The sequence below is a fragment of the Cyanistes caeruleus genome, chromosome 8 (assembly GCF_971803275.1).
Source record: "Cyanistes caeruleus chromosome 8, bCyaCae1.hap1.1, whole genome shotgun sequence".
NCBI classification, from domain to species: Eukaryota; Metazoa; Chordata; class Aves; order Passeriformes; family Paridae; genus Cyanistes; species Cyanistes caeruleus.
The window spans coordinates 36,656,550-36,681,978 of record NC_141708.1 but is presented as its reverse complement, the minus strand read 5'-3'; the positions used below and the strand labels follow the sequence as shown (position 1 = coordinate 36,681,978).

Here is a 25,429-nt window from a genome sequence, read left to right as displayed (position 1 = left end):
TCGCTGGACACATCACAGTGGACTGACACCAAAAAAAAAAAAAAAAATAAAGAATGAAGGTTGCACCACTACATCCATCTCGGCTGACTGCTCGGGGCAAGATGCTTCACCAGAAAGTGACAGGACTCAAGAGGCCACCACCATTCCAGCTCCTGCCCCACATTCCAGGAAACCATCACTGCAGGAGCGTGCCTCAGTTGCTCTCCCCATCATCTCATCAACCAGTTCCCAGTAGTTTCACCATGTACCAGCCATCCTCCAAATGACTGTAGGAAGAGGAGAGCGTGGGGGTTGAGGGAAGAGGGGGTTTGGGTCATTTCAGGGGTTTTTAGATTAATGGCTCCTGGCTACTACGGCATACATAGCACTGATTAACACCAGAAGAGCATTTCATGCCAATATCCTAAATACAAAGTGCTTTTCAAGTACTGCTGGGGGTTTTATGACTATTAGGATCACTTAAAATATGCCTCTAGCCCCCAGAGGATGTGCACATTCGCCTTCAAAGAACCAATCTGGCTGTTGCAGGGATTTTGTTAAACCTCTTGTATGGATGTTGTACTTTCCCTAAGGCTATGCAACCAAGTATTTTACATTTCTTAAACCAGACCTCTTAAATACAACTCACAGGCTGCTCCTCCCCTCACAAACGAGTCTCTGGGATTTTGGCAGATTCCCCAAAAGTCTGTTAACTCCCCAAATCAAGTTATTTTTTGTTTTACTCAACATTTCTTGCAAATGACACAGCACTTCGCTGCTGTCTCTGTTAACAACAGAGCTTGTACCACCTCAGCCAAGAGATCAGGCCCTTCACACTCACGAGCTCCGTGCTTTGTTCTGTTCTACTTCTACGTTTCTTTTTTTCTCCCTTCTGGAGAAGAAAACACGCTGATTACACAGCCTTCCAAAAAGGTAAACAGCTGTTACCGATCCCTGAACAAAGCAGCCTGTTAAAATTAAAATCCTGGGTATTTTCCCATGGCAAGAACAAGGCAGGGAAAGGGAAGAGTTGCAGCTTTCTGGTTGAAAAGGTTTCTCTTTGCTTGGCTGTCCTGTACAATTTTAACTGCAAAGGCAGTTGGTACAAACTCGGTCTCCCAGTGTTCCCTCCATGCTGACAAGCTGTTAGCAGCCAGGATATACCCTGCAAGAGGTCAAAGGTGTGGAAAAACAAACACGAGCAGCAATTTGGAAAGATGAAGAGGAGAGAAAGATCTGTCAAGGCATTTTTTCTGCGGCAGAAAAGCAGCCAGCTTCCTCCCCAGTCTGTGCCCTCTTACTCACTTCTTGCAAGTTATTTCCTTTAAGAGAGGGAGGGAAGAAAAAAGACACATATTTTAAATAACTGGCTTCTAGTTACTTGAACAGGGAGACTGATAAAGATGCTAATGCCCAATTCCTCTCGCTCATAAACTCAGAAGAAAATGGCTGAATGGCTGGATGTGTTCCCTCCATGAATTTTGGTTCCCCAGGTCAGCCCACAAAGTCCTGTTTCACTTTTAAAAACATTGTAGAGGCAAAACAAGCCCAACTCTGCAACAGCATCTCAAACTCTTAAAGCTCTGAAAAAGCAATTTTATTTAACCACACGCATCCTAAATGGGGGGGAGGGAGGGGGGAGATGTTTGTGAAAGGGGAGATCCTACAGATTTAATGGCATTTGTCCACACAAGGCAGTTAAATTTCCTTTCACACTTTGAAAGCCATTCATAGAAGCCCAGAATGGTTTGGGTTGGAAGGGGTCTAAAAGCCCATCCAGTGCCACCCCATGCCATGGGCAGGGACACCTTCCACTGTCCCAGGCTGCTCCAAGCCCCAAAGTCCAACCTGGCCTTGGGCACTTCCAGGGATCCAGGGGCAGCCACAGCTGCTCTGGGCACCCTATGCCAGGATCTCACCAAAGTCCCAGGGAACAATTCCTTCCCAATATCCCATCCATCCCTGCCCTCTGGCACTGGGAAGCCATTCCTTGTGTCCTGTCCCAAGTCCCTCTCCAGCTGTCTTAGGCTCTTTCAGAGCTCAGCCACTCCATAACCCAGAATCTTCTATATGCCATCACAACAGCTTCCACCACCACAGACCCTCAAGTATCTACCGTGACCCTCACGGTAACTCAGTTCCAACAGACTTCCTGCTACTATTGTTCCTACCAATCTCCAGCCACCTCTGCCAGATCAGAGCAAATCCAGCACCTAACTACAAAAAAAACCCCAAAAAACCCCAGAGGTTACTTCAGAATAATTTTGTTGGAAAACCTCTCTAAAATCACCAAGTCCAACCATTCTCCTAGCACTGTCCTGGTCACCAATAACTAATATCCCCCAAGTGCCACATCCACCTGCCTTTTGAACACTTCCTGGTGGCTTGACAAAACCAAGAGTCATTACCCCAAGAGTCAACTGAGATTCAGCATGAACAGGGGAGAAATAAAAAAACCATCACTTTTTTTGCAGATTTTGTTATTTCCACGTCTTCACCACCTTAACTCTCACCACCACCATGAGTTATCTTGGCCACCGGGTAGGGCTGACACAGAGCACGCAACACTTCCCAGAGCCTGTAAACTCCTGAAACCATTAGCAAGGACCTTTTCCTGTAACCACAGACCAGTTTGGGTTGGAAGTGACCCCAAAACTTATCTCATTCCAGCCTCCTGCCACGAGCAGGGATACCTTCCACTATCCCAGGCTGCTCCAAACCCCTGGAATGCCCCAGCTGAAAAGCAATTACAACCTGCAGCCACAAGTTGACTTCAATATTGTAAATAACATCAGGAGTATTGGCCGTGGATGACCAATATGAAACACCTCCTCAGAGGAGTGGCACGCCATACCCCCACAGCAGACTGCAGGGCTGCGTTTACACAAAGAGCAATTAAAATTCCAGCTGGAAAACGTTAATCCACGGCTTTGCCAGGCTTCCTACACATTTCACCGGGTACGGCAGAGGCTGCCGAGTCGCTCTGCTGAAACCTGTGGCGCTTCCCGGAGCTCTGCCAGCTCCATCTGCGCTTCAAGGGCGCCGAGGGGCGACGACACCGACAAGGAAAGCGACAGCTTTGGGGTTTTGCTTTCCCAGAGAAGCTAACACCGTGGGATGCTTTATCCCAGCTCCGATGTTTACCGCACACGCCAGGAATTCACAGAGCGCTCACCCGCCTGGCCTCAGCCACCCCCGGCCCCCCTCTCCTGGCAGCCCCCGGCGGGCACTTCTTGGGGTGTTTTGTTCCTTCTGGGGGCTGTGGGGAGGCATTTCCCGCGCCGCCGCCGTTCCTCCCCTGCCATCCTTTTGAACGCGCGGCCAAGGCGCCTTAAAAGGACAAAATATCTGCGGCGGTGGGAAAGGGGGAGGCGGGAATGGGAATGTGGGAACGGGAGTGTGGTATGAGGGGAACACGCGGCCCGGCCCGGCTGGGCCCGGCGGGGTCCGGCCATGGCGGCCGCCCTGAGGGCGGGCAGTTGCCTGGAGACGGCGGGGCCCCGCCATGGCGGCGGGAAAGGGCTGAGGCTGCGCGGGGAGCGGGGCCGGCCCCGGCAGGGTCCCTGAGAGGACGCTCCGGCAGGCTCCCCGTGCTCCGGCAGGCTCCCCCGTGCCCCAGCAGGCTCCCCGAGCCCCAGCAGGCTCCCCGAGCCCCGCCACCCCTGCCCGGGCACCGTCCCTGTGCCGCGGCCCCGGCCCCCGAGGGGCTCCGCAGGGCGCCCGCATCCCGGAGCCCACCCGGCACACACGCTCCCCGCTACCGGGATGGCTCCGGGGGTCCGCCAGCGCTCCCGGTTATGGTTCCACGTGGAAGATGCCGGTCGCGGAGGGGAGGCGGGTTTGCCCATCGACGGGGAGGTCGCGCCCCGTCCCCGCACATGGAGCCCGGCGCGGCGAGCATCCGCTCATCACCTCTTCCCTTTTTTATGCCTTGAGGAGCGCTGAACCAAAGGTACGGCGATTTATTGGCCAGGAAAAAGAACTACGGAGCGAGGGAGAGCAATCCCGCTCCCGGGAGGGCTCCGTTTAGCCATTAAGGCGCTCTAATTTCCCTAATCTGCGGCAGGTGTGAAACCGGGGCAGCGCATCCCTCGGCGCTCCGACACCTGAAGATCCCCGCAACTTTCCCTGCCCCCCGCACACCCTCCGGCGCACCAGGACACTGCAATAAGCTCCTGCTTCTGCCAAACACCCCCTCCCCAAAACACCGGCCGCCGCCCGGAGAGCCGGGCACCGCATCCTGTTGGGCTCCAAGTTTTCCAGCTGGGAATATCTCCCTGCGGGGTCCCGGAGCGAGCCCCGGGCTTCCCCGCCCTCTCCCGCAGCGATAAAGCCTCCGTGCCCACGGCACGATCCGGTTCAACCCGCCGGCAGCAGCGTTCCCCCCGCGCCCGCCGCTGCCCCCGTTCCCCGGCGGGATGGACGGATCGCCCCGCAGCCGGGACGGGGGACAGCCGGGTCCCCCTCTGCTGCCACCTCGGCGCTCACTCCTGCCGCTCTTCCCCCCACCCTCCGCAAACCCGGCGCTCGCAACTTTGCTACCCCGCGGGGCCGCCCGGGGAGGATGCGGGAATGCCGCGCTCCGCTCCGGTCCCTGCCCGGCGGGCGGCGGCGGGGCCGGGAACGGAGCGGGGGCAGGGAGAGGGGGGAGGCTGAGCGGCGGCGTGACCCCCTGCTTACTGCGGGCTCTTGGGGTAGAAGGGGAGGGTGACGTGGCTGAGATCCTGGATGTCGAAGGCGGTGGGCTCGGCCGAGATCGCCTGGCGCTTGGTCCGCTGCTCGCCCTGCAAGGTGCCGGCGCTCTGCTGCTGCGCCTGCTGCGTGGCGGGCCGGATCACCGAGCGGTACTTGTCCAGCTCGTTCTGCAGCTTCTGGATCAGTTCGTCCTTCTGGTCCAACTCCAGCTCCAGCTCGTCGATGAGCGCATCCCGCTGCCGCAGCTCCTCGATCTTCTCCTGCAGCGCGTACTGTAAATCCCGCAAAGTGCCCATGGTCCTGCCGCCGCGCTCGCCCCTGGCCGCTCCCGGCAACTTTCCCCCCCCGGGGCCGCCTCCCCGCGCTCGGGCCACCCCGGCCCCCGCCGCCCCCCTGGGCTCGGCCCGGCCCCGCGGGGCCGCCGCAGCCGGACCCCCGGCACGGCGCTCCGGAGCCGGGGTGTTGTCAGGGGCGATGTGGATCCGCCTGCGTCAGGCCGGGCTGCCGAGGGAGCCGAGAAACACACACACACATACACACACACACACACACACATACACACACCCGCGGCGGCGAGCGGGGAGGGAGGGGAGGCGGGCGGGCGGCGGGAGGGAGGCAGGGGCGGCGGGGAGGATGCACATGCTCGCCCCGCTCCCTCCCGCCGGCCCCGCCGCGCCCCGCGCCGCCCACGCCCCGCGGGCTGCCGAGCAGGGAGGGAGGGAGGGAGGGAGGGAGCAGCCCCCGGTGCCTGCCCTGCCGGCCTTCTGCTGGAGGCCAGCGCACAGGACCGAGCCGCGATCTCCCCTCCCGTCCCGCTGCCGCCGGGGCCCCGCTCCCCTCCCTCCCTCTGCTCCACTCAAGGTACCACTTCTCCTTAAAGAACTTATCCCCCCTTTACTTTGCTTTTAAAGAGCCGGTTTTTGTTGTCTTCTCCGAGTGGAAGCAGAAGCCAGCGTCTGGCATGGCTCCTCCTCAAGCCTCAGCAAGCTCCGGGCTCCAAAAACCCAGATTTCCATGGGAATATCGGTCAAGTCTGTCTGCACTGGAAAAGCCTGGAGGCAGGGCATCTGGCCTTCAGAACACTAAAAAAACCCCCTAACTTCAAATCTGGGAGATTTTCTGCCTGGCCCAAATACCCACGTGAAAGCCCAAATTAAGTTTCTGCCACACCAAACCCGATTGGATTTTCCCAGAGTGCGGGGTTTTCCTTTGTGCACTCAGGTTTTCTGCGTGGTCCAACCTCTGCTATACAGCCCACGGGGCTGCAGCACTGAAATAACAAAATCAAATAAATGAGCCACAGCGGCCGAGCCCTCAGTGCCAAATGGTTCTGGGTTCTTCCATTTGCCAGGCACTGAAGGACCAGCAATGCTCACCCTTAGAGAACTGCTCCAGCCTTGGCTCTCTGGGGAAGAAACAGGGGGCTGTGAGCTGTTTCGGGGGCTCCTGATAAAATCATCCAGCCTGGAGGAGCCAGTGGTGAAAGCCCCGAGCGCAGCTGGACGCAGGACCCTCACAAAAGCTTCTGCAGCACTGGGGCATCGGCACGCTTCCATGCTCAGAGTTTTTCAGCAGCTGTTCCCGTTCTCTCTTGGGGGCACTTCATTTGGGGAGGGGGAGGATGCAGCCCTGAATATGTTTTTTGGAGGTGGGTGGAACCTAGATGTTTGTGTCCTAGACCTCCCATGCCAGGCATGAGCTGGGGAGTGCCAGACATCTAACCCCTGCTTATGGGAATGAGCTCCTTTGGTCTTGCCCTTTTTTTTTTCCCCATTACACACTGGCTCCAGCTTTCAACCTGCAGCTGGTCTTTATAAAATAAATTTATAAAAGAGAACAGATGAGGAATTAGAATTGCTCCCTGCTCCACACTTGCTGGAAAGAGCCTAGCCTCTGCTCACAGGCATGAGGATTTGCAGGTTCTTCGTGCATTTGATCCTGCATTTTTCAAGATACACATGAAAAGGGGGGAAAAAAGCATTTGGATTATGCAGAACTCTTCGGTTTTCAGTCCCCTTGATACATTCATGCCAGGCACAAAGCAAAGTCCTCCAGTTGTTTCCATGGGTTTAAGTCCAGACGGCATTTTTTACTGTCTATTCCCCCTATTTCCATCTCACATAACTCACTGGAAACAAAAGTACCAAATATCTGCTGAACATTTCCATTTTAAAGACAACAGGCATTAAACAGATGCATTCCTTCTGCCTACAAACTGGGAATCAGTGATAAATAAAATATTTTAACAGCATTCAGCCGACATGCTGTAATTTTTATTGCTTTCCTCCCTGCGGAAGTGAAATCTGCAGGAGGGAGAGGTGATACAGTTACCTGAAGCCCACCAAGCTTCAAAAGAATGGAAGCCCTGGGGAAAACTGGTGTATAATTTCTCAGTGACAGGCAGTAAAATAACATTACTTTGTTTCTGTGAGAGGGGCACAGCCCAGGACTGAGACAACAGTGCCCCAGAACAGAAAGGATTCACAAAAGACCACGAGAAATTATGGCACATAAAGCTGTCAAGAAATTTAGCTGAGTGTATCTAAAATATATATTTATTTCCAGGTGGGAAGCAGATTTCCATTAGACCCTTAAGGGTATCAGGAGAGAGTTTTATGGCCCAGGTTTAGATCTGGGACCATAACCAGCAGCTGTCAAGTCCAAGGCCAGTGTTCCCTGGTTTAAAGAAGAGGCCAAAGCAGCCCAAAGGGCTTCACAAGCCGACAGCAGAGCTCTGCTGTGGGAAGGCAGCCGGCAGTTGCCTATTTCTGGCTATTCCCTGCTCTCCCAAAGAAACCAGAGCACAGAAACCATGAGGCCAGCACAGATCCTGGTGTGTGATCTCCGGGATCCCAGGGTACCACCCCCCTCCAATAAAAATAATTTCTATGGTCCTATTCCTTTCAATTTAAAGCTCCCAATAAAATAAAAAAAAATAAATAAATAAAGCTGAGGCTCAACAGAGCAGCTGCTTTATCTGCTTGATGCAGGAAATGGAAAGAAACAGCTTTAGGATGAAGAATGGCAGGAATGCACCAACTGGCTTGGTGTTGGGAAGACAGGGCAAAGCTGCTCATGGTTTAAGGAAACTTTTGGCTATGAACTTCCCAAAGCCTTTTCCTGCTCCCTCCACTGCCAGAGTGTGCCTGGATGTCGAGTGGGAAGCCAAAAAAAGAGCATCTGCAGACATCTGCCCCAAAGCACAGCACGCCAGGGCTGGCTGGTGGGAATGACACGGAGCAGGGGTGTTTCTCCTCTCCACCGCACTCACAATATTTCCTCTCTGCACAGCTCCGGGGTTTTGATAGCTTCTGCTTCTGAACCTTTTCAGGGATCATCTGTCACCAAATGCACCCACTCAGCTGCCATTTCCCAAGCTGAAACCGTATTTGAACACTGTCTATGCTGCAAACACCTCCCTGGATTCCTGAGACAAGGCTCAGGGAGCTGGCACGATCCCTGACGGGCAAATGTCACCTTGCTCCAGCCGGCCAGGACAGCACGGACAGAGAGCCTGGACATGCACCACTGACCACATACATAAACATTTGCCTCCTCCTGGATGTGGTGTCTGTTCCCTGCCTAATCCACTCTACTCTTCCCCCAAAATATCTGCAGGAGTAGATGAGCCCGTGGCAGAAAGTTGAACCAGCTGGATTTTGTGATGGATTATCCTGCTGGTGGGGGCTTTGTGCAGGTTTGGGAAGGTGTGTGACCTGCAGGCTCTTCCCTCCACTGGCACACAACCAAATTCCTTCCCCACCTGCACACCTTTCATGATGAGAAAGAACAACAGAAATACAGGAAAATTCCAAGGAAGGCAGCACAACAGCTGAACCCTTGCAAAAAGCACTGCAAGGTGTAGTCACACCTGAGACTCGCCACATCTCACATCCATGGGATGCCACCTGCTATTCCACTACATCCCCAAAATCCACGGCAGTCCCCAAGGCAGAGCAAGGAGTGCCACCTACTGAAACATGGGCACACCTGACTCCACCCTAAGGCACATCTGGCCATTCCTTCTGCTCTGAAGTGCCTCTGGCAGCTCCTTCTGGGTCCACAGGGCCCTACGGATTTATAGGGGGCACCTGGGAACTAAACTGAGCCCCCAGGAATGACGCTGAAATTACTGTGTGAAAGCCAAGACCAAGGAGCAGGAATTGAACAGCTGGGAAGTGCTTCAGCCTCTTCTCTCTAGGAAAAGAAGACCTATTTTCTCATGACACTGGATGTTCCTCCTCCCTGTTTTTGTCCTTCCCAGAGCCTCTGAAACAAAGTTGAAGGCCATTTGTTCCTCCCCACAAAGGGATGGAGATATCCAGCTCTGAGCGCTGTCACTCAAACCCCATTGATTCCTTCGTGCTGGAAGTCAAAACATCTAAACTGGATTATCCTGATGACTTTCCTTTAGGGCATTAGTTCTTTCCATGCTCAGTAAGAAACATTGAGAAGTGTGAAGAGCACACAGCCATTCCAGCCTGCCTAGGAAATCCTCCCAGGATGAATCTGGGGTAGAGTGCATGAGAAGGAAAAGAAAAATACCACAAGGCTTATTAATGGAACAAAAAATTGCTCGCTGCAGAAGAAGCTGAAGGAAAAAATAACAATGTGCTGTTCTGCAGTTGTAATGCATTTAGCTTTTTATATCACATTAGGGACACGCAGAACACCAAAATGAATGTTTGTGCCATGCAAAGCCGGAGGAGGAGACATTGGGAGCATGGAATAGCAGAGGATTCTCCAGGAACGCAGTGGTTTCGAGCACATGTCACATCGCGCTGAAGATTTAAATTCTCCTTTGTGGCCTCTTTGCCTGGCAGGAAGAGATGGCACAAAGCACCTCCTGTCAGTACAAGACAAGAGATCTCCCTCCCCTCGTTGTTTTTCCAGGCTGGAGCAAAGCCTGGGCTGTGCTTCCTGCTGGGTGGGCTGCAGAGCTGAAACAACATGAGTATCACTCATCTAATTACAGTTTCTACAGAAAAACGGCACCCAAAAATCATTCTCGGTAGCCAGAAGTTCAGCAAGTCCTTCAAAGCTTGGTCCTTCCATCAGAGCAATCAAAACCATCCCTCTGACTTCTTCTCCTCACTAACAAGACTCTATTCCCACCATCTCTGCCCACACATCTACAGAAACCTCTGCCGTCCAAAGGCAGGAAGTTTTTCTCCCATGACCGCACAGAAAATTGGATTTTCAGCAGCTCACCCCACCAGCTGGCTGCACATGGTGGCTGTGCATCCCCACAGCCCCTCAGGGTTAAGGGAATGCTATGGGATTCCTGGGAGCACTTCTCACATCCTCAGCCTGAGTGACATCCTTGGGGCCAGGATTTCTCCAGGAAGGACCACACACGTGATACCGATCCCTCCTGCAGGAGCCTGGGCCAGACCCTGATCCCTCCTGTCCAGACACACCTCAAGTGACTGGTTCACTTTTCCCACTTTCCAGAAAAGGTTGGACTGCCCAGCAAGATCAGACACAGGGAGACCTTAAACACTTCTTTCTTTGGGCTGAATTAAGCCCGTAACAACTTCTAAACGATTCGGCTGCCTTGGGGAGCCTCCTTAGGCTGGGATTAAGCAGAAACTTGTTCTGCAAGCTGCCAAAATAAACACTCCATGCTCTTTGCAGTTACCACAATTAGACACTGCCCGTGCCCTGCTTCTCCCAGCAGTCCCGGGGCACTGACTATGTAGAGCAAAAGCAGCATTTAGACAAGGCAGGTCATGGAAATGTAGTTTTCCTTTTGCTTTCAGCCATAAGCAACCAGCAAATGAACCCAGGGACCAATTAAACAAAATGTAAGGAAGCAGATTCAGTCATGGAGCCACAAGATCCAGGATGCAACGGAGGTGAAGTCTGTAAAAAACATCAGCTCAGTTGATGTTGCTGGGAAAACAGGTTCATTCTGCTGCCAGACACATCTCTGCTGGACTGGGGGAAGCTGAAACAGTTGAAGGAAGGTGGGAGCCATGTGCTGGTCTGATTTCCACAGTGGGATGGCTGGGATAGCCAGGCCAGCTTCCTTCCATTTCTCGTCAGCCAGAGCTGAACTGCTGGGGACAGGCTGTGCTCAGTGACCCTGTGACCTTCACTATCCCCCTACACATTCCTCCTTGGACTGCATCTGTTCTACATCTTTTACACGTGAAATCACCTCTTGGCTTGTCTTTATGTGAGACTCCAACAAGCAGCAACAGATCCCAGGGCACCCGTGGAATCACAGAATGGTCTGGCTGGGAAGGAACCTTAAATCTCAGCTCATTTCACCCCCTCCCATGGGCAGGGACACCTTCCACTATCCCAGGCTGCTCCAAGCCCCAAAGTCCAACCTGGCCTTGGACACTTCCAGGGATCCAGGGGCAGCCACAGCTGCTCTGGGCACCCTGTGCCAGGGCCTGCCCACCCTCCCAGGGAACAATTCCTTCCCAATATCCCATCCATCCCTGCCCTCTGGCACTGGGAAGCCATTCCCTGTGTCCTGCCCCTCCCTCCATCATCCCTTGTACAGAATCTCTCTCCATCTTTCTTGTCAGCCCCTTCAGGCACTGTAAGGCCACAGTGAGGTCACCCCAAAACTTCTCCTCTCCAGGCTGAACAATCCCAGCTGTGCCAGAGCACCAATCTTCCTCAGATGCTGGGAAAAACTTGGGCTCACCAAAGATGAGATTTGTTCCATGAGACAGCTGCAATTCCTCACTGTTTCCTTTTAAAACGTGACACAACCACAGCTGAACTCCTCAGCTTCAGCTTTCCCCTCTCTGACCTGCCCTGCCTAGTGCACCTCGCTCATTGTTTCAGTCATGGCGCTCTGGCTGCAAGAGGTGGAAAGCAAAACCCTCAGGAAAGTGAGAACAGCAAGAAACTCACTCCCCTACCGCCCCCCAAAATTATATTAATTGATAGCAGCTCATTTCTCCAGCCTCATTTTGAGGCTGTTTGATGCCATTCCTCCACTTCAGGGGTTTCACAGTGACAAACCTCTCGGCAGCCCCAAGCATTTGCAATTCCAGGTGCTCCCTCTGCTCACCCTTTCAGACCCTGCAGTGTTTCTTATCTCTCCTCACCAGTAATGCACCACTCACCTCCCATAATTGCCTTGGTCTGTCGGGTTGATTTATCCAGCCTTCAAAACAATTCATTTATACTTGAAATTGGATTAGAAATAAACACAAATTCTGCTCCCCTGATATGAAAATAACCAGTGTGTTACCATTATTTCATGATGCATTGAGAACAAGTGCCCTGTCTCTTTATACAATCAGTTTAATTCCTCTGCTTATTAAAAATTATTATTTGACTGTTTCAGGCATTTATAACAATAAACACAAAGCACAGATTTTAAACCTGCCTGGAGAACAGGCTGATGTTTCTTTAAGTGGCACTGAGAGCTGTCTTCCTTTTAAAAAAAACCAGAATTTATCCTGAAGTCTTTGACATTTGCATGTCCTGAGCAACTGCAAATATTCCGCTGGAGCGCCAGACTCTTATTTAGGGATCTACAGGTGTTTATGGCCACAATTCCAGCAATGCTAAAGCTTTCCTCTTAGAGAACATTTCCCAAAAAGTTCTGTCCACAGGAGCAGAGCCCTATGATCATTTAAGGCTCCGAATCAATGGCTGCACCCCACAGAGGGCACAGCTTGTTACAGTACCAAGGAAATATCCATGAATCATCCAGGCACAATCTGCAAACAGGGCTCACATCAGGCCTCACAAAGGTTTTACAGCGCTCTGCTGACTTCTACAGCGATTTCTTATTTATGCTTGGGGGAACTCCATCAAGTTGGGCTCTCAGACTGTGTAAAATGTTTATATTCACCGTTTTCTCTGTCAGTGTTTGCAGGGACTGATTGCTCTACTCATCAGAGCATTAGAGACCAGAACTCGCCTGATTTCCTCAGCACCGCCAACATCTCTCAGCTGAGTGCCCTGGGTGAGTCAGGGCATGGGCAGAGCTTTCATCCTCACCTTTCTTCCATTTCTGCAGATCAGCAGCCAAACCCCTGTTTGAGGTGCAGGGCTCCCTCATGGCTGGCACTGCTTCACCTCCTCACCTGCCCTGCTTTTCCTCACTCCAGTTCCATTCCCAGCTGCTTTTCCTCTGACCTTAACCCCTCTGCGTGGCAGAGCGTTCAAACATGCCAGCAAGGTTCACCCATGCACCTCTTCCCCACCAGCTCCCAGTCTTTGGTTTGTGTGGAAAACAGCACAGCTGGGGAATTGTGGTACCAACTACTGGGAGCTTCCTCAAACCTAAAGGGAAAAATCCCTTGGCAGAGATGCTGCTGCAAAGCAAAGTGTTTTGGGTCTGCTTCTCTGAGGTTGAGAAAGAAAGATTCCTGGGCTGGTATTGACCTTTTGTATAATCACAGAAGGGTTTGGGGTCAAAGGGACCTTAAAGCTCATCCCATACCACTCCCTGCCATGGGCAGGGACACCTTCCACCATCCCAGGCTGCTCCAAGCCCCAAAGTCCAGCCTGGCCTTGGGCACTTCCAGGGATCCAGGGGCAGCCACAGCTGCTCTGGGCACCCTGTGCCAGGGCCTGCCCACCCTCCCAGGGAACAATTCCTTCCCAATATCCCATCCATCCCTGCCCTCTGGCACTGGGAAGCCATTCCCCCTTGTCACTCTACCACTTGTAATTAATCTCTCTCCATGTTTTCTGTAGCCCCTTCGGGCACTGGAAAGCCACAGTTTGGTCACCCCAAAGCTTCTCCTCTCCAGGCTGAACAATCCCAGCTGTGCCAGCCTTTCCTCCCAGCAGAGCTGCTCCATCCCTCTGCTCATCCTGGTGCCTCCCCTGGCCTCTCTCCAGCAGCTCCGGGTCCCTCCTGTGCTGGGCCCAGATGATTTCTCTGCAAGAACTGTTTGTGTTGCAGCTTTACCTCCTCTGCTTTCCTTGAGCAACCCGGCCCAGGCAACAGGGCCCTTTCCCCCTTCCCGAATTTCTGCAATCCCGGCACACAAAGCCCCGTGCCCAAACCCATCCCCAGAGCCCCTGGCAGGCTCCAAACCCATCCCCAGAGCCCCTGGCAGGCTCCAAACCCATCCCCAGAGCCCCTGGCAGGCTCCAAACCCATCCCCAGAGCCCCTGGCAGGCTCCAAAGCCATCCCCAGAGCCCCTGGCAGGCTCCAAAGCCATCCCCAGAGCCCCTGGCAGGCTCCAAAGCCATCCCCAGAGCCCCTGGCAGGCTCCAAACCCATCCCCAGAGCCCCTGGCAGGCTCCAAAGCCATCCCCAGAGCCCCTGGCAGGCTGTGCACATCTCCTTGCCCCTGGTAAGGCTCCGGTGGCAGAACAGGGAGGCTCGGTATGGGCAGGAGGCACAAACCCTGCTCCCCAAACAGGAGCACAAACTCACAGCCCGCATCCAAACTCGCATCCCCACCACCCCTGCTCCTTTCCCACCCGCACAAAAAAGCGTTTTCCCCTTTTGTTTCTGCTTCGCTCCCTCTCTTTCCTCTTTCCCTTGTGCTTCCAAGGCAGGGCAATTCAGCAAAGAAGGGAATTGGCAGCTGATGCTTTGGGCATGATGCGGCTCCTGTGCCACCTCCCATGGCCTGCAGCTCGGGCAGGCACAGCATTCCCACATTCTTCCCTTTTTCCCGGCTTTTTAGCCCCGTTTCTCTCGGCAGGAGCCAACACAAACACAAGGAGTAAGGCCGCCCTCTGCTGCCCTGCTCGAGGTGCAGCCTCGCAATAAAACCCAGCAAAACACAGAATCTACCCAACAAAAAACACCCCGAAGCAATGGAAATGCAAGATAAAAAAATCAAAAAAAAAAAATAAATCATCGCATTAAAAAAAAAATTAATTTCAATACTATTGCTCAAGCCCTGGTTTAAGACATTAATTTATTTTTAAGGTGTCTCTGCAAGGGGCTACCACAATTTAATCAAGGTTTTTTCGAGTTACTCGCTGCAACTCCCCAAAAAATGAACATGTGGCATCTTAAGGGAGTTATTCATATAAAAACGGGCGTTTATAAACCCACTGTCTGTAGATCCCTCACAGCCTCAATCAAACTCACAGCCTGCTTCTGCTTAATATTCATTTTGCCCAAAACCAAATTATTTCGGAGCTGTAACAACTCTGCCTGCAGACACCACATTTTGGGTGGGTTTTCTTTACCATTCCTGTGGTATGGTAAATAATACCAGACTTAAGTAATACCATCTCTTTGTTCCCCCTTAAAGAGATGCCACAGATTGATCTGGTGCAAGCTGGGATCAATGATTCGATGCAGTAATGGACATTAAAGCATTGATTTGCACCCGTTCCTGGCTCAACTCCCAGCCACTCTGAGTGTTCACACAAAATTCAGGACACACAGACACAAACATCCCAGCTTTTTAGTATTAATGACCAATCTGAAAAATGAAGGGGGTTTCTTTCCTCTACACATGACACATTTTGTCTCATTTTAAGTTATTCCATTTTCAGGAGTCCGACTCTTTTTACTCTCCATTTATATTCCCTTGTAAACTCCCAGAAAAGTCAATTAAATTTAAATAGCTCATGCTAATACCATGAATATTTCACTGCAATTGCAGTTAATTCATCACCTCCCCGAAACCCCATAACAAACCCTGACTTCCCAACCTGCTCAGATCTACAGATCAAGTCAAGCTTCGCAAGCAAATTGTGATTTTAAAAACCATGGATGCAATTTCCAGGCAGAATCACTATTGACTGAGTAGCAGAACAGCACATGCTGAGCATGGAGGGGTAAATTATGGGAGAAGAATCAATCCAGGAGCCCCACTAGGCTGGGGAATTGAAGTAAATATGTTTTTCACCCCTCAAACTTCTTTATATTTTTGTAGGGGATGCCCAGCACAGGGGGTAAAAGAAGTTTTTAAAAGGCAAATCAAACGCAAGCAGACCAAGTGACTCAGGAAAAGGAAACAATCCTCAGATGAAAATACCCAGTTCTTTAGCAGTATAAAATCCCTACCAGGAGGTGAAATTGGAGGTGGGAATCCCAAATCCAAAATCCAGCCCGTGCATGAACCGCATTTTGCTATCTCTGCTCTTCCAAATGGAGGGGAAACCACAGATTCTATCCCCCCCTTACTTCTATTTAAAGGTTTTACCAAAAGCCTCACTGCTGGAGCAGGTTTGGAGCCCTTCAGTGGAGAATTCACCCCACCTGGGTAATTCTTTGATGAGAGGCAAAGCTCAGAGCAGATCCTTTCCATGTCAGCCTGGGAAAAATCACAGTGATTCCCTAAACTTCTTTCTCATGAACCCAATTCCATCAGTGTTCTTCCAATTCTTCACAGTGCAAAGCATATTATCAACACAAGAGCAGGGGGGGAGTGGGAATATTCTCCACCTGTGACTAAAATAATTTTTTCTTTTCACCAGAAAAGCCTTTTAACGTGGACTTAGTTTCTGCTGGCCACTGAAAGGCAAGTGGTGTGTTTGCAAAATTAAGCTTTCAATTTCTAGAGCATTATTAGGACCCATCTCATGATGCTAATGGCTTTTAAATATTTTTTTTTCTTTATTTTTTCTTCCTCTTCAGCAACACACAAGAAACAGAAAGAAGAGACTGGGGCATCACACTACTAAATCTGCAGAAACATCTTCAAGTTCTTGCAGAGAGCAGTGATTAAACCTTTAAAAAATGTACCTGTTTCACCCCCCCGAAGGAATGGAGGGCTGCTGTAACATAAATCCACCTGAATTAGAGCACAGCTCGTCTGCTGATCATTCAAACCACACGGTTTAACCCACCTCTTGTAACTGCAGCTTTAGTTTGTTTCATTTTATCTCATTTCTGTTCCTGAAAAATCGCAGCAGCCTGAAGGATGAGCTTAATTGCACCTCCAGCGAGCTGCATGGGTTAATTAACATAATTACTCATTCATAGCCTGGTCAGCTCGCTGCATCCATCTGCCGCACGCCCAGGCTGAATAATTCAGCAGGTATGAATTATTGATGGCCCGGAGCTCTTCCGAAGGAGTTGCTGGCAGTCAGTGCCAGAGATTGGACCTGTCCTGCAAAGCCAAGCCCTGCCCCAGGCTGAGCTCCGCTTTATCCCGGGCATCACAGCCAGGAAAATGGGACAGGTTTGCATTTAGCCACCAAAAATACCGGGTTTTAAATCTCCCCACATCCAGCACTTGATTTATAGGGGATGCCAGTGGCATCAAAGGAATCCGGGAGGGGGGAAATCACCTTTTCCTTTTAGTTCCTTGATGGAATGCGTTGGAAAGGAGAACAGCGCAAGGCACAGACATCCCTCCCCTATAACCTCTGCCATGATTCGCTCTCCTGGTTTAGGTAGGGAAGGGCCATAAAATGGGCATCTGGACCTCCAAACAAACGGGGGTGTTACCTGTGCTCACCCCACCTGCAGGCTGCCAGAAAAGGCAGGCTGGAGCTCTCCTCCTGCTGGGAACAGCCTCTCCACCTCCATCCTCTGCTCGGGTGAAGAAACAGCCCCACACAAAAACCCAGAGGGTGAATTCTGCACCCTCGTGAAGTTTGCACCAGGAAACCGTGAAGTCAAAGGACAAGATACAGCCAGAGGCCAAGAAGGAGCTGTAATTCCTGGTGGCTGAGGCTGAACTGCTGTTTCAGAATGCTGAAGTCCCCATGTGGCAAAGGATGCAGCTGGAGATGGTGTTGAAGAAGGTAAACAAATAGTGTTTGTCAAGGGCAGAAGGGGCTTGTAGAATAAAAAAAAAAAAATAAAATAAAAATCTTATTTTAAATTAAATCAATGCTATAATTGATTAAATGCCCAGTATTAAGTGGCATTTTTGGACGAGAAGCAAAAGGCTTTACAAGAACTGGAAGATTGGTAAATGGGTATGAAAAATGCGGCACCTATTTTGAACAAGGACAAATATCCAGGTGCGTGAAATCCCTGGGAAAGGGACATCTCCACCTGCAGTTCCAGGTCAGCAGTGCCACCTCCAGTGCCCACCCCAGCTGAGCAGATTTATGCTCTAAACCCCCCAAACCACCCAGCTTTTCCTGCCCAAGTGTGTTTATCCCCAAATCTTCCCCCTCTGGAGTTCTCCACTGCCAGCGCCGCCACCCCACGTCCCCTCCAGTCCCAAAGAGCTGTGCCAGGATATTTTCCACAGCCAAGCCCTGCGTGCCAGCACACAGGAGAGGCTTCTCCCCACCTTCCCGCTGGGTTTGGGGGTTTGGCAGCTTCTCTCCAGGAATCCTTCCCCGGGGTTTCTCCGATAAAAATCCCGGAGTGGGAACAGCGCAGCCTTTCAGCCTGCCCCGGTGCCACTGGGCCAGGGCGACCTCCGGCTCCATGTGCAGCTCCTGGAGGTGCTGTGGTTACCCACAGGGCAGCACCGCCGTGTACAACCCTTATTCAAACCTTCTGCAGAAAGATCTCAGCTCTGTGAGGCCCTTTACCAGGGCACAGGGTGGGGAGGCAGAGCTGAAAGCGTTTTTTCATTCCCAGGAAAGCTGGGGGGCTGTGCAGCCCTGCAGCTTTTCCCTCCCTCTATTCCCTGGCAACTGAGGCATCCGTTTTTGGGAGGGTTTTTTTTAACCACTTCCCAGCATTAAGCTGAGGTCTGTCCCCTGGATTTTGTCAGGTTTTTACCCCAAGACATGGCTCTGTCGCTGCCTTAAGCATCAAATATTTCCAGCCACATGGAAGATAAAGCAGAAATAATCCAAGTGTTAAAGCTGCACTTTTCTCCCAGATCTCCTTTCCTTCCCAGAAGCCATGGCCAGGAGGGATATGGCATAAAATCCATCTGTCAGCTCAGCCTTACACTGAATTTACATGAATGCTCTGACCAGACCAAATCCAGCCCTGGTTCTCCCACATGGTACCAAACCCTTTCTTTTCTTGCACCACCAACTATTTTGCCAAACTCTTTTGAACTGAGAAATTAGGGAGAGGTTGGCAATGCAAGAAAAACAGCAGATATAGCCCCAGGTTTGGCAGTTCATTTACCATCATGCTGGGGTTTTTAGGGCTTGGTGCTTCATGCTCCACAGAGAATCCTAAAGGTCTGAAAACCCCTCTGAGATCTAGTCCAACCATTCCCCAGCACTGCCGAGGCCACCTCCAATGCACATCCCCAACTTCCACAGCCACAGTTTTGGAACACTCCCTGCCCAGGGACTCCACCACTTCCCTGGGCAGCCCCTTCCAAGGCCTGACCATCCTTTTGGTGAAGGAATTTTCCCTGATATCCCATCTAAACCCCCTCTGGAGCAACTTGAGGCCATTTCCTCACCCTGTCCCTGTTCCCTGGGCAGAGCCCAAATCTGGCTGCTCCCTCCTGTCAGGGACTTGTGCAGAGCAATAAAATCCCACACAGGGCTTGATCTTATTAAGGAGATGCCAAAGGCTCAAGTCCCAAACAAACCTGCGCCATTCCTCATTTCCAGCCTGATTTTGCCCCCAGTGCTCCTGAATGAGGAGCCCACTTCAAAAGCCAAATCTGTGCTTAACCTCCTGGACACTTTTATTGGTTGGAGACCAGTAAATTCACATTTCTTTGAGCGCCCAGGCCTGCCTGCTTTATTGATAAACACGGTCACTAGCCTGGGTATGGCTGGGGACGTGTACGAGTGGAAACAGGATTTGGTAAGACAAAAGTGAGCGAGCTCCTCGAGGTTTTAAAGATCAGCCAGTAATGGGATGACATTTCCTTTCTCCAGGAACATTTGTCTGTAATGAAAGCGATGCCTGAGCACATCAAATCGGGCTGTAATTATCCCATTATCCTTGTGTCGGGTCTGAAGGCTAAACTGAGATAATGTCAGTGGAAAATGCTTCCCCCACACAGGGAAATCTCCATCCCTCCATAGTCTCATTAGGAGAGTATCAGGCTCAAGAAGCTTTTGCTGTGAGCAGGAGCAGCCTGAAACAGCGCCTCAGCTTTTCCCTCAAATCCTGCTCCTTAAATCTGCTCCTTAGGATGTGGACTGGGGAGAAAAGTGCTTGGGATGGGACCAGCAGAGAGAAAAGGGCAGAAAAAACCTCACCAGAACACCCTCATGTCCTCAGCAAGAGACTTGTGGTAATCCTGGTGTTCTCCAGGCCAAAAACCACCCCTGCTCCCAGGGCCAGGCATCTCAGACTGAGAGGAAAGGAGAAAAATAAAAATAAAGTAAAATAAAGTAAAATAAAATAAAGTAAAATAAAATAAAATAAAATAAAATAAAATAAAATAAAATAAAATAAAATGAAATAAAATAAAATGAAATAAAATGAAATAAAATGAAATAAAATAAAATAAAATAAAATAAAATAAAATAAAATAAAATAAAATAAAATAAAATAAAATAAAATGAAATAAAATACAATAAAATAAAAATAAAATCTAAACCAAACTAACCTAAACTAAAATAAACTAAAATAAAATATAAAATAATGGAATTTTATGTAATTAAATGGAAGTGTTACCACAGCTTGACGAAGGCAGCGTGGGCTTGAAAGAAAAACCTCCAGCCCATCAACATCACACCAAAGTTGCCTAAATCCCACTTCATCCCCATTAATTGAAGGGGACACGAAGAGTAACACGATGGGGCAGTGAACTCATGGTCACGGCTGCCTTAGGAAGGAAAATACTGGACAAGTCCCTGGATAAAAAATGATCTTATGGGTCAGCACCTGAACAGATAAAAAATAGAGCAGGGCTTGGATATGGACAGCCAAAACACTGGAAAATAGAGTGGTTCAAGTCTTTACACACTGGGTTTTTTAATTTTCAACAAAAGGTGGGCCAGAGGGTCACTGAGTCTGCTCTTGATCTTTGCTGAGTTCTGGAATACAAAAAAAAATACATTTTGGAGAGCCAGAGGAAAGCGAGCACTCCACCAGGATTTTGGCAGGTAAATGAAATCCCACAGGTAATTCTGTCAGCCTGACATCAAATCCTGCACGTCCTTTGGGATGTGAGAGCCTCCATTTAATTGCTGGAAAAACTAAGGCGAGACAACAAATGCCAATCCATAGGGCCCTATGGAAAACAGATCTCGTGGAATGAGCTTAGCAAGTTTTATGAAAGCACCTACAAATTGGGCTGAAAAAAAGCATTTGCAGCCATGCAATGCAATTAAAAGGCTGCTGTGAAGTGGCTGAATCACAAACTCGAGCTGGTTGGGAGCATCTCCAGCTCCGGGGGCTTTTATCCTGGTGCAGGGGGGTTAGGAGCGAGGGAAGAGCGCTCGGGACAAGCGTGGGAAGGACAGCAAACAGGGCAGGATGAGCAGCTGGGCCAGGAAGCTGAGACAGATTCAGGCTGGAAATGTGGAACCAATATTGAAGGCAGAGCAATTAGGGCAGTTAATCTTCCCTGCAGCTCGCAGGCTGCCTCAGTCACCGGCAGGGCTGGGAAGGGGTGATTTCATTAATCCAGAGAAAACAAAACCTCCACGGAGGCCGAGGGGCTGGATGGGGAAAGCCAGCCCTGCTGACCTCCTGAGATTCCCACTTGAAATCTCCTTTCCCAAACCAGGAATTACCAGTTCCCAAATCCGGATTTACAGAGGCCGTAGGCTGGAATGGGGATGCGGGGATTCATCAGCTCCGTGTTCTCCCTCACAATGTGAACACCACGAGCACAACACCCACGCAAGGAGCTGCTGCTTCCAGTTCCCAGGGAATCACAGGCTCGGAGCAGGGTCAGGAAAGGAGTCACTGGTTGGGGAAACCAGCTCCAGGGGACTTCTTCATGTTCTGCTTGGGCAGGAGCCATCACAGAAACGCTGGCTGCAGAGATTCATGACATCATTCCATGGGAAGTTTCCCCCTGTGTTTTCCATTTGATTTAAAGCTTTTAAAAGAAGGATGGTTTTTAGATACTGAACATCTGGCAAAAAAAATAGAGAAGGAGAAGGAGAAGGAGAAGGAGAAGGAGAAGGAGAAGGAGAAGGAGAAGGAGAAGGAGAAGGAGAAGGAGAAGGAGAAGGAGAAGGAGAAGGAGAAGGAGAAGGAGAAGGAGAAGGAGAAGGAGAAGGAGAAGGAGAAGGAGAAGGAGAAGGAGAAGGAGAAGGAGAAGGAGAAGGAGAAGGAGAAGGAGAAGGAGAAGGAGAAGGAGAAGGAGGAGGCTCTCCAAAAGAGAAATCAACCAGCCCAACATAAAAGATTGGAATCAGCTGTACTTTTAATCTCAGAGCAGAAATTTCAGTTTAGGAGTCAACCCAGACACAAAGGTGCCAGAGACAATGAGCAGCAGCAGCAGCAGCAGCAGCAGCAGCAGCACGAACTGGACATGTGGACACAAGTGTCCCAAAATCAAATGGCCTCTGCAACTGATGCTTCAGGATGGATTTGACTGTGCAGACTCAGAAGAAATTAATCAAACCCCAAAAATTTCCCTAAAACCAGCCTTCAGTTGATCCACAACACCATTCCCACTTCCTTTTTTGCTATTCTGCCTCCAAACATATGGAATCATGGAGTAAAAAATTTAATATTCATAATACCCACACCAGCTCAACCTATATTTTTCCAGCATCTTCCCATAGAAGAACAAGTTTCTGGTTGAAGTTGCCAAGAGCATTCTCTTATCAAAAGATAAAACACTTTGAAATTCTTCTTTTTTTCAAGTGATTATTTTAAAGTCATGGAGGGGAGGGATAAATCTCAATCTGGCTTCAAGTCTCTCTGCCCCAGCAGTGCTGAGAAATGTGGGGAAGAAGATTTAAAATGTCAGGGTTTCTGCAGGGGAGCCCAAGTGCTCCGGTCTGTGCTTCCCAAAAGGCACTGCAGCCTTTTCCCTGGATGGGACACACGATAATAAACCTGCAGATCAAAGTGAGAAACGTGCTCCTGGCAGGAGCCTTGCATTATGGGATGAAAGGGAAGGCAGAGACTTCAGCCTTTACTTGACACAGATTTCATAAAGCAGCATGAAAATCAATGGGGGGAGAAAAAAAAAAAAAACCAACAAAAAACCCACAACCACCACCTTTTATGCTGCTTTCATTTTAATATTTTATTTTATTTTTTTAATATTAAGCAGTCCTTTTCTGAACTTCAGCAAAGGCAGAAATAAAGTAGCCAAGGAGGTGGTGGCTGTCTTTTGGAAAAAATACACTCTCAGCGTCATTCCATGAAAATTTTCCCTCTAAGAGCTGATTTGGGGTGGTTTTTTCCTGCTTCCATTCTGAAATGGCATCAGAAATGCCCCCAAGGCTTTGTGAAAAAGGGTAAACATCAAATGCAGAAAAAGCAGAATCCCTGACTGGTTTGAGTGGGCTGGCAGGTGGGAAGCAAAACCACCTTGGAGACACAGCCCAAATTTTCCCAGATAAAGCAAGTTTTTCCCAGTGTTTTTCGCACCTTCCCAGAGAGCTCCTTCCCAGCTTTTCCCCATTCTGCCTTTCTGAACCTTCAGAACCTTTCTGCATTTCTGTAAGCATGGATTTCTTTTCTTCTGAATGTCATAAAAACCCTGGTCTGGAGCAAGAGGGGACACTTGGATATATTTATTCCTTCCAGAATTTTTTTTTTAGGAACTTTTAGGAAGTGTAGCAGCTCCCCAGGTGTCTTTCCCTGCTCCACAGTCACTTCTGAGATTCCTTACAAACAGCCAAGCTGGAAGCCACCTTTGGGGTGCATTTTTAAGGGACTTTTCCCTGCTGTTCCCACAAATTCCAGGCCTTAAAAGTTGAATTTTGGCTTAGTAATTGCAAGTACCAAAATTCTGTGTTGAGTCACTCGGAGGATCTGGGTGTAGTTCTTCGGGGTCTCAAGGAATTATTCTCTGTTATCCTTCCTACTCACCACAGGAAAAATAATACAGAGCGTAGCTCCTGAGAAATTGAAGGATTAAAGAGTAAAAAAAAGTTAAATATTGGCAACACAGTGCAGATACATAAATAGAAAGCGGAATTTTGATATTTAGGACTTGATCCCTTATTACAAACAGCTCAATATAATTTATTTTTTTTTAAGCAGTTTTTTTATACTAATCGGTCACTTAAAATCCTGGTGGTGATTTTTACCTCAGAGGATTTTATAGAAACTCCCAAGAAAGAGAAAAATGCAAATGTAAAGAAGTCAGAATTCCCATCCTGCTGTACTTGCTTCAATCAATCAATCAATCAATCAATCAATCAACCACAGTGCCAGAAACCCCAAATATTAAGATATTTCTCCTGAACCTGTTTCCCACCTGCAGAGTTTCCTTCTGGGTATTTTATATTAAGTAATTCTCTGTTTTCTCCCCCTGTAGCTGCTGAGTTTGTTGGGGTTTTTTCGAGTTTTCCATCACCCCACTGGCCTGTCATTAATTTACTGCCATGAGGTGGATACTTTCCCCTCATTTTACACCTTTAAATGTCTCAAAACCAGGAATCACCAAGAAAATCGCTGCCAAATCTGCTTCCACTCCTTTGAGTCAAACAGAAGAGATCTGATCCCATTACTGGGGAGCTTTTCCCCCTCTCCTGTAGCTACTCCCACAACGCTCAAGCTCAGCCCCCAACATGAATTAAATCCAAAAACTGAACTTTAAATTTTAAATCATCTCAATCATTTATCCTTGTGGATCCCCAGGATCTTCCCAGCTCCTGCCACCACCCGTGAGCCTGAGCTCAGTCTCCTTTTTTTAGCATCCTCTTCCTCATTTGTCACTACAGGCTTTTCTTACTAATAGAACAAAAATGCTCTGAGGACACCCATGAGCAGGACACAGAAAAAAATCTATTTAAAAAAAAAAAAAAAGCAATCCTCATCTTTTCCACTCAAGAGGTCACGGCAGAGGGGAAAGCTCTTCAGGAAGCCCCTTGCCAAGCCCTGTCAGAGATTTTCCAGAACCTGCAGCAACTCCACAACCAAGTGGAAACCTTGGGAAGGCTTTTCCCTGAAGTTTCTCATTAGGAAAGTGGCACTCTGAGTTTTATTTTTAGTCCTTTCTATCCCATTTTGCTCTGATAAGACTTCACCACTGCTTCTCCCAAATTTGCTCTAAACCAGGACAAGCACCCAGAGGGATTTTTGCTGGAGAATTACCTTTTCCATCATGAGGGACAATTCTGACAAAAATGACAGAACAATTCTAACAAAAGTGACACAAAAATTCTGATGGAAAGGATACAAAAATTCTGACAAAAATGATTTTTAAAAAATCTGACAGAAACTATAAGAGAAGCCAAATGAAGAGTGAGTGAGGCCAAGCAGTTTTACACCTCGACATCCACGTGCCACTTTTAAAAACGCAGCAGCAAGAGAGACACAAGACCCTTTTTCTCCTCCAAACTAAGAGATGTCCACAAGCTGCTGCAGGAAAACAACACAATCCCAACTCCCAGCTTTTTGCATTTTTATAAATCCACTCACTCCAAAGATCCAGGAGGGAAAAGCAGTTTCTGGTGGCCTTGCTTGGGAGCTCAGCTGAGGTTTAGAGCCCACACGTAACCACGTTTTCAGGGATTGGGAAGCACAGCTCCAGGCAGAGGGAAGCTGGGGGACATGGAGATCTGGCAGCTGCCCTGAAATCTCTGGGCCTGTGGTTTGGTGCCCCAAGGGAGGCTCCAAAACCCTCCAGACTTGAGGCGTTTAAAAATAGGCCGAAGGAAGAATTTGGGATGACGCGGCTGGGACGGAGCCTGCGTCAGCCAGGGATGGGCACTGCCTCGTTCCCTGCCCTTCCCGCTCCTGCCGAGGGCAGCCTTGGGATGTGTGTGCCCTTCCTCGGGACAGACCTGAGAAACACACAGCAAAGCCAAAGAGTCCAAGTTTTCATCCCAAACCACATGGAAAAATGACAATTGCCCTTCCTTTCCTCACCA

At 49.7% G+C, this 25,429-nt stretch overlaps 1 protein-coding gene across 7 annotated transcripts in view; it reads right to left on the bottom strand.

Moving 5' to 3' along the window:
• PRKG1 (protein kinase cGMP-dependent 1) overlaps positions 1 to 25,429 on the bottom strand; it is a 366,718-nt gene that overhangs the window by 335,278 nt on the left and 6,011 nt on the right. Inside the window, exon 1 of one of the 7 annotated variants that reach the window (XM_086900029.1) lies at positions 15,642 to 15,741. The exons of 1 other annotated variant lie outside the window; for it this stretch is intronic. In XM_086900029.1, coding sequence (XP_086756155.1) covers positions 15,642 to 15,703 — 62 coding nt within the window. In that variant the 5' untranslated portion in view covers positions 15,704 to 15,741. Of the gene's footprint in view, positions 1 to 3,154; positions 3,308 to 3,740; positions 4,088 to 4,659; positions 5,033 to 5,238; positions 5,325 to 15,641; positions 15,742 to 25,429 lie in introns of those variants that run through there. 5 more of the 7 variants (XM_086900028.1, XM_086900025.1, XM_086900031.1 and 2 more) reach the window with 5 other exon arrangements.